Genomic DNA, 9858 nt, shown 5'->3' with positions numbered 1-9858 from the left:
CACAAAAGAAGAGACGATTACGTGGAGTTAACGAGTCTCTAGGGGTTGTAAGCATTTTTATTTTTATATTGAAATGTAAATACATTGGAAACGCTTTATATATATATACACATATACAGGCCTAACTTTTAATTACTCTTTAATCAAGACATTTTACACAGTGTTAGTAAATACTTAATAAATGCTTTCACAATCTGAAGATATTTATTTCACTCTAAGCCTAATTTTTGATTTCCGTATAAAAATCCTTATTTATGATTTGTATCATTTGATAAGAATGTGTAATCATCTTAAGAATATAATCGTCTCTCAGAATTTATTATTTTAGAATAACCTAACTTTGTAATAAGTTAATAAAGAGGCAAAAATAGTTTTTAAAATAAACACTATGTATATATAAACAAACGACTAAAATAGAGTACTGTTTGTGTAATTTGTATTCTTAGTACAATAATTATTTTTCATTAATTACGTTTTTATTGGATTGTATAAGAAGCAATCAGGAACCACACTCTTCCTGCGCGTTTAGCACGTGCATAGATACTGCACTGCGCATTAAAGTTCACGCTTCTCTGCCCCCGCGTCTCAGCGAAATGTTGTAACGTGCGTTTTGACTACAGCAGATGGAGTCTACTTACTGCTATTGGGAATTGAGAGATGGGAGACGGTAGGACTAGCGAGTTCTTGTGTTTAACATATATTTCCCAGATGAAGGACTATTCACACGTAGTCTTTAATTTCCCTTCTTTGTCTACGATAATGTCAGCTATTACCACATTCTTTCAATGTTACGTTCTTAAACCTGAAATACTAGCGATTTGCTTACTGCTTTTGGGGTTGTATTTCTTTTTCCAGTCGGTACAGTTATGGTATAAATCTGTGATAACCCGACTTCAGTATTCTACTAGTTTAGCTGAAGGATTCGGGGTTTTCACTGCTCCATCAGGTAAACATGACTTCAGAACATGGGAGCTAAGAGAGGGTAATGCTAACGTATATGCTCTACAAGGCAGGAGGCCTCAAATGGAAGATCGCTTTAGTCTAATGATTGATAGAAAAAACGACATTGCCTTATATGGTGTGTTTGATGGACACGGAGGCGAGGTAAGTCAAGTTATGTTTTAAAACATCTAGTTGTACAAAGAGTATTAACATTCTAATTTACAGACATGATATCAAACAAAATAGTTTATCTTATAGTGGAGTTACAGAAATAATACGAAACCGATATACTTATCCGTTTTTCTACATATAATAAACTGAGTTAGAATAATTATATTATCCATGTAAAATAGAACTATGGTTGCTCCGATATAACGTTCGCCTCATAATCTCAGGGTGGTGGGTTCGAATCCCCGTCACATCAAACATGCTCGTTGTTTCAGCTGTAGGGTGCTATAATGTGACGGCCAATCCCACTATTCGTTGATAAAATAGTAGGGGTGGTGATGACTAGCTGCCTTCCTTCTAGTCTTACACTGCTAAATTAGGGACTTCTAACGCGGATAGCCCTTGTGTAGTTTTGCACGAAATTTATAAAATAAACAAACAAATGTGGACTTTCTGCTTTCTCCAGTAGCTCTTCTAACTGGTAGTTTAGATATTTAATTACAAGGAACTTTCTTTCAAAACACCTAGTAGCCAAAATTACCCAAAAACGCAAGCCTTAAATCAATACTGAGAATGGGAATCCCAACGTGTTAATTTGGTCACTAGCAGCAAACACATAATACGTAAATTCTAGGCGTTAATGTTTTCCTTTTGTGGACAAAACAATACAATTAAACAAAACATTCACTAACATTATTCTGTTCTTTCAAATTGCCTTCAAGTTCGCTCATTTACTTCATAAACCTAGGAATCAGCAACCCTCATAACACCTAAAGACTTATTTTTTTGTGTCTATATATTGACTTGGTTATAAAAGATAAGGGTCAAAGTTTTAAATAAGAAACTTATATTTATTCCTTTAAACCCTGCGGCACAGTTATTCAGCGTATTTCTAACTCTTTCTACACCTGTCCCTCGCTATTACAGCGCTAAGTCTAACGATTTACACCGCTAAAACCAAGGGGTTCAATTCCCCTCGATGGACTCAGTAGATAGCCCGATGTGGCTTTGCTATAAGAAAACACACCCACACGCACTTTCCTCACCTATTGAATAAATTTATTTGCGTTAAATACAAACATTTCATTCAAAATAACATGTTCACGTTTTGAGCAATAATACACTTTCATGATTTTCTTTAAAAAAATGCAAGAAATATTCGTATTTTCTTTTGTTGTTGAGTGTTTGCATGAAATCGACAGGTAAGCCAAAAACTTAGTACCCTGTCGATATTAGTATTTAATGAATGTTTGGATTGATCGAGCTTCTCAAATGTTGCCCAGACTTGTTTGATCAAAGCAAATACTTTTGATAATAGATGGCGGTAATTGAGGTAGGTGTTATCCAAATTTTCAACAGAATTTGTTCTGTCGAATTTCACACAAAGGTACTAACTCTAATTAGAAATGAAAAATTGGAGGAATAGTCCACCAACTTGTGGACTGTTTAATAGAATAGTTGGACTTGACTATTACTGTTATAATGCATCCACAGCCACAAAACGTGGAGAACATGTTTTTTATTATTTGTTGTTGTTGGCGTTAAAAGGGAATGAAACACGGAATCTTTGATCAATAGTTCAGCATGCTAATCACTAGACACACTCTTCAATGGATGTAAACGTAAAAAATACGTCGTCAAACATGACTCTCGTTAGTTTAGATTATTCATACCAAGCGAACTCTAGCGAAATATTATTTTTATTTGTACACTATATTTCTTATTTTATTTCTTTTAGTAAAATAAAGATTTTAATTGGATGTCCTGGAATATTTTTTCTATATAGTTTTAAAAAGGAAGTTCACTTGTCTGACTTATAAATATTAGGCGTGGTTATGCTTAATATAAAATGTTCCATTTTGGTATAAACACATCTAATTTCATTTTATACATAGAAAATGTCAATTAATAACACAAAAAAAATAAAAAATGCATTTTGTAAATAATGAACTATATGGCATATACCTTACATTTATTACAGTTATTTACAACTATTAAATCCCAAATAAAATATGATATTCGTTAATAATACGCGAGTTCAATGCAATGCGAGATATTGTGTTCTCACATGATTATTCTGTTTGTTATGAGAGGGCGAAGTATGTTTATCCTTTGATATGCATACTTCTTTGTAACTAAAATACTCGAAATAACTAAAAAAAATAATTAATAATAAAATGGCGCCGGCATACACATGAAGAGAGGCTGTTTCAGCGTTAAAGTTTTGGCGTTTCCTCAAAATTTTTAATAAGAAGGAAGATCAAATTTTTATCAAAATCCAGTTAAACTATATTCACAAACAAGACCTTCTAAGACTCAACCCCACATAGGCGTATATGGAAATCGTGTGAATGGTTTTATCTCTTTATTAGTTTTTTTCATAAATCAGGCGTTATTTTAAGTAGTCTTCCGCTCGCTCAGCTGTAAGTCTAAAGACATAAAATACTAAAATTTAGGTTTCGATACCCTCGGTTAACATGAGAGCGGATAATAACAAGAACTAAATCATTCATTTGTAGCATTTATAGATTAGAAAATGAAAAGCAGGAAACAACACATACTTATTTCCAATGCGTAAAACCAATATTAAAATCGAATAATGTTTGAAAGTTACAGATCAAGTTATAAATCCAACACATTCTAGGGTTTGGTTTGTTTTAAATTTCGCGCAAAGCTACTCGAGGGCTATCTGCACTAGCCATCCATAATTTAGCAGTGTAAGACAAGAGGGAAGGCAGCTAGTCATCACTATCCACCGCCTACTCTTGGGCTACTCTTTTACTAATGAATAGTGAGATTGGTCGTGACATTATAACGTCCCCAAGGCTGAAAGGGCGAGCATGTTTGGTGTGACGGGGATTCGAACCTGCGACTCTCAGATTACGAGTCGAGCGCCTTAACCACATTCTAGGGAGCGAAACTTTATAGTTCCTATTTTCTCTAATTCAAGCTACAATATTTCATGATTTTCATGTGTATTTCTTGTGAAGTTACACGACATTTTAAATAACGGTTCAGTGTTATTTATATTGTGCTCTATACCTTAGATCTTTGTTTGACGTATTGGGAATTCAGTGCTATTTATATTGTGCTCTATACCTTAGATCTCTGTTTGATGTATTGGGAATTTAGTGCTATATATATTGTGCTCTATATCTTAGATCTCTGTTTGATGTACTGAAATGGGAATCCAAGGGTCTTGGGTTCAAGGTGTTCTAAAACCAAATACGCTTCGCAATTTTAGTCATGAGTGTATTATAAGTGTGACAATCAATACCGTTATTTGGTTAAAATTGGCTCTTCAGATGGTGGGTGTTGGCGACTTGTTGCCTTTCTTTTGGTACTCAGTTTAATATCAGAATAAGCTATGTCCGGACCACAGAGATCTCTGATCTAGACGCTTAGCACATTGTATACACTATAATTGTCTTTAAAGAATCTGGTTTGTTTATTACGACGTTGTTCAACAAGCCGTAAAGCCATTCGTGCCTACTAAAAATCGTAACAGTATATTTAACTCGCTCACACTTTCATCACATTAATCAGTGCATTGCGTTAAGTATTTGATCTGGTAAGATACACTTGAGAAATGATCTTTGTTAAAATTAGCAATGACGACTGTTGTTGCATAAAGACTTACATATTAATATATTTCTTTAAATGTTTATTCCTTCCAGTATAGTTAAGTGCGTCACCATTTTTAAAATAGACTTCGTGCAGTCGGAGTTAATGCGCCAATTTCCGGTTAGACGTTCCCGTGCTACGTACGCTTAAATGCCACGAAAACTTTCTTACTGCTTGAGACATCTTTAATTTTAGTTACAAATCTTTCACTTCAAACGAAAGGTAACACTAAAAGTAGGTTTCAGTTTAAGTAACCCACTTAAAAATCAGTCTTTCGGTCCTGCTCGAAATCTGTTTGGTTTTGCTACGAACTTATTTTTTCTAAATTTTGTTTATAGACGACAAATTAAGTTATTTTCTCTTTTAGAAGAACATGAAAATTACCAAAATTAAAAGATTAATTTTACTTAAAACACAAAAAATAAGAAAGCCGAAAACCGACTTGATACTAAAAGTAGGTTTCGGTCCAGTTTTTATACTTGGCATTCAGATACATTGAGACATGTGATGATTATATATATATACATGTCTAAATCTTTGAAAAACGTACATTTGAAAAGTAAGTTAACACCCAGCAGTAGAGCAGAATAATGGGGCCAACTTCCTCGACAGTGCATGTGTTTCAGGAATTTTCTTTTCGTTTCATTTAAGTGTCAAGGTGTAGCAATGGAAGTTGCGTAATATATAATTCCCAATAATTTAATATTTAATTGTATTATCCGATATTAGGCATCTCACTTTATATCACGGTTTTATAATATTAATGTCTGATAGCTGGATATTTATCAAAAAGTAGCAAAGGCATGCAAATGATAGAAATATTGGAGATGTAATTTTTTTTTAATATGTGTACTGACATTTACTTTAGTCTTCTCAAATTTCCGTTGTTTTACAGCGAAATGTAAACTTGTTTGTTTTGACACTTAAAAGTCGGTAAATTGCTTTCGGTTCGAAATGGCTTTCAATTTGTATCCTTCTATTTTAATTCAAACACACACAAAATAGTGCCCTTCATTAATTGTATAAAAAGTTTGTTTAACTATGTAGCAAAAGAGTACAGATTCGAACCAGGACCGGACCGATACCAAGCCTTTCTAGTGTTACTCTCAAACGTAGCAAACAGGAAACGAAAATGTAAATAGGGTTGAAATATTTGAATAGCGCGTTATTATAAGTGACATAATTGGAGCACAATGTTGTAGAGATTTACTTAAGAATATCATTTTTGGATATTTAATAATTGAAAAATACGACTTATTAAATGAGTTTTCATGAAATTATAATCTTATTTTTATGCGCTAAGAAGTGAGATAAACTCTTGTTTGTTTGTTTTTTGAATTTCGCACAAAGCTACTCGAAGGCTATCTGTGCTAGCCGTCCCTAATTTAACAGTGTAAGATTAGAGGGAAGGCAGCTAGTCATCACCACCCACCGCCAACTCGTGGGCTACTCTTTTATCAACGAATAGTGGGATTAATCGTAACATTATAACGCCCCACGGCTGAAAGGGCGATCATGTTTGGTGCGACCTGGATTCGAACCCTTCACCTTCAGATTACGAGTCGAACCGGGCCTGATAAACTCTTGCGTAGATAAAAGATTGAGGTCAAGATGTGATGTTAGAAGATTATATTAATGTTTTGTTTGTTCGTTTTTTTTATTTCACGCAAAGCTACAAGAGGGTTATCTGCGCTAGCCGTCCCTAATTTAGCAGTGTAAGACTAGATGGAAGGCAGCTAGTTATCACCATCCACCGCCAACTCTTGGATTACTCTTTTTACCAACGAATAGTGGGACTGATCGTCACATTATAACGCCCCATAGCTGAAAGGGCAAGCATGTTTGGTGTGACGGGGATCCAAGCCTATATTAATGTCAGAATATAATTCTGTTTTCTTTCGCGATTTAGAGTTTATTGAGAAAAGAAAGCTTGTTTTCGAGAATATTACATGTAATTAATTTCGTATGTACTGCAGTAATATACTATATAACAGACTTTTAAATGAATTAGTTACTACCAATGAGGCTTGCTTTTGAATGACCATGCCTGGCTTAGCATAGTTGACTCGCTTTCTTGTGGTCGTGGGTTAAAATCCAGTCGCCGAACAAGCTCACACTTTCAGCCGTAGGAGCATTATAATGTAATTGTCAATTCCACAGTTCTTTGGTAAAGAATAGGTTAAAAGTTAGCGGTGTTGATTATTTAATTTTTGTCTAGTCTATCGCTTGTAAATTAGGAACGGCTAGCCTAGATAGCCCTCGAGTAGTTTTACACGAAGTCAAGAAAAAAGAACAAAGCGATGCCTTGTTTGTACTGCACTGAGTCGATGCTCTGAATCTAGTTTTGCTCTTCGAATTACTTACTTCATCGTTAATCGTCCTAAGGTTAATGGTCAAAATTACGCATTGTAGCTATGTCCAAGGACAGTGAATTTAACCTTACATCACAAAACCTAAAAACTTTTTTCCACAGAGTCTACGACACACGGAGGTCGGTTTATGAAGCTCTTCAAAGACACAAAAGTCCATTACAACTGCATCATATAATTTGATAGGCACATGGTCGTATCTTTCTCGTAAAAATAACCATTGGTTTTCATTTGTGGTTTGTATTTAAAATTTCGCTTTTGACCTTTCGTTATTTTCAAATCCTTGTTAACATCTCATCTTTATCGGATGAAAATCTGCTCCGATGAACTCGAGGCGTCGTTTCAGAGTCGATTGATGTCTTAGACGTTCTTCTGAGCGAGTTCTCCTGTTTCCGTTGATTATGTCGAAACTTTCCGTTTGGAAATGCATCATTTGGCTTTACTTAATCTTGGTATATTAATATTCTTCTATGAAAATGGTTGCTACACCATCCTTTAGCCAACATTCTATCTATAGTTGTATTGCACAGTCGAAAGCGATACCAAGTATGTTGTCTATGATAAATGGTTTACATTTAAGGCGATACATCAGTGGTGGATATTACCTTCTTATGCAGATATTTTTTATAAAACGTGATAAACCATTCGAATAGGTACTATTTCAAAATAATGTTCATACCATATCTTATCTAAATGACTATATATTAAAGGTGAACTAAAAGAAATCTGCTATTTTTATGTATCCATACAGAGACACGCTGTTTTTCTATCGTTTTTTTCTTCTTCCGAGCTCCCCAGTGACACAGCAGAATGCCTGCGGATTTACACTTCTAGAAACCGGATGTCAATACCCGTGATAGGCAGAGCATAAATAGCCCATTGTGTGGCTTTGTGCTTAATTACAAACAAACAGAATCTTTTTGCAAACGATGTTCAATCGATCATCATTCCTTCATTTCTTGGTAGATTGCACCCCGCTAGTACAGCGATAAGTCTACGGATTTACAACGCTAAGATCAGGGGTTCGATTTCCTCGGTGAGCTCAGCAGATAGCCCGATGTAACTTTGCTATAAGAACTTACACACACAAACCACACACTTGGCAGATTAAATTGAAACTTGATCTGATATGTCCAGACATTTTTATTTAAATGTAAGCTTCTTAAAGTTTCTATGGGTCAAAAGTGAAACAATTCAAAAATGTATATTTTGTAATGGTCATATTTAGAGTAACTAAGACGAAAATTGGCACAAGTATGAATTTCATAAGTCCAATAAATTGACACACAAAAATATTGTTTTTGCCCATTCTGAGTTTTTTTATGGGGATGTTTGTATCAGAATTCACAAAAAGCATAATTGTGGGGTGTTTAGTGAATTACTCACCTGTATTTTAACCATTTTACATGGGATTTGATATGTTGATACTTTTCCCCAGGTTCCACATATTGATAAATAAAAATACTGGACTTGCCTATTTTTAATAATTATAGAGAGATCAAGATAGAACTAAAACATAGTTTTACGGTTTTATTGACAATTATTCCATCGTATTTTGATCAATTTACATGGGTCTGGTATAAAAATACTTTTTTACAGATCTCATACATATATTTACAAAAATGTGGGATATGCCAATTTTGGTCCTTTAAGGGAAGTCAAAAGCTGTTTCAGGGATTTTGGTCAATTACTAATCCTTCTTTCGATCAATTTATATAGAATTTGGTATAAAGATACTCCTTGCAGGTCCCAAATAGAGATAAAGACAATTTTAGAAATTTTATCTTTTGGTCAATTTTTCAGCGAGGAAAGTACAATTTGAAATTTTCGAGAATATTTAGGTTATGTCAACTAACTTACGTGGAATTTGATAGAAATATACCTAACTTCAGGTCCAAATCAGTGATACAATATACCTAACTTCAGGTCCAAATCAGTGATACATAGAGTTTCGATTTGTCTACGTTTTCTTTATTATTTTCCTGGTGTCAAAGTTAGCCATGTTGAGATTGCAAGCCAGAGATATGTTACCTTCGCCTGCAAATGTTGGTCTCTTAAGTGTTTTCGAATTTATTTTACTTGTGGGTTATTAAATGAGCTCACTTATGATCGGTTCTAACCAAATGAGATTTTATGTTATCACTGGTTAATAAATCTGAATGAATGGTCAGTTACCTACATAGTGGACTGTTTATTAAGTTAACGACTTTTATTTACTGTGGAAACTTTATTTAAACGCTTCATTCAATTACTAAAGAAAATTAAAACACACAGCGTGAAACATTATCACATACACGGACACAGTTAGTCAGTGATCACTACTGAGTTGATCATGAAAGGGGTTAAAACCGTCGGAACATTTTGTAAGCCATAAACCAGACATATTTTTTTTGTACAATACAGTTCTCGTTAAATCACGATATGTAGTGATCTTAAACAATAACCACGTGTCGTATTTTGGATAAATACTTTTTGTCTAATCACTCTGCCATTCAACAAATTGAACAGTGTTCTTAAACTTTTCCCAGTTTTTTGTAAGGTTGTAATGTTCCATCAACATTAGTCACAAAAAATGAAGAAATGAATTATCAGTGACTTGCACAATTCAACATTTGTTTCTGTTGTCTCTGAAACTAACATGCAAACAAAAACTTAAATATGGTCTGGTTTTGTGTTATTTTTGGCATCTTTCGTTTGTATGTTTTAATCGTAGAGCTGAACAATGGGCTTAGAGTTGAAGCACTCAGCTACTGCG

General features: G+C 34.2%; 1 protein-coding gene across 1 annotated transcript in view; it reads left to right on the top strand.

Moving 5' to 3' along the window:
- Positions 1 to 517: 517 nt before the first annotated feature.
- LOC143238303 (protein phosphatase 1L-like) overlaps positions 518 to 9858 on the top strand; it is a 31888-nt gene continuing 22547 nt past the window's right edge. Inside the window, exon 1 of the mRNA XM_076478401.1 lies at positions 518 to 1104. Within this exon, the coding sequence (XP_076334516.1) occupies positions 658 to 1104 (447 nt within the window). The 5' untranslated portion in view covers positions 518 to 657. The remainder of the gene's footprint in view (positions 1105 to 9858) is intronic.

This window comes from Tachypleus tridentatus, chromosome 13 (genome assembly GCF_004210375.1).
Source record: "Tachypleus tridentatus isolate NWPU-2018 chromosome 13, ASM421037v1, whole genome shotgun sequence".
Taxonomy (NCBI): domain Eukaryota; kingdom Metazoa; phylum Arthropoda; class Merostomata; order Xiphosura; family Limulidae; genus Tachypleus; species Tachypleus tridentatus.
The sequence above is the reverse complement of the archived record's forward strand: the minus strand, read 5'-3'. Positions and strand labels throughout refer to the sequence as shown.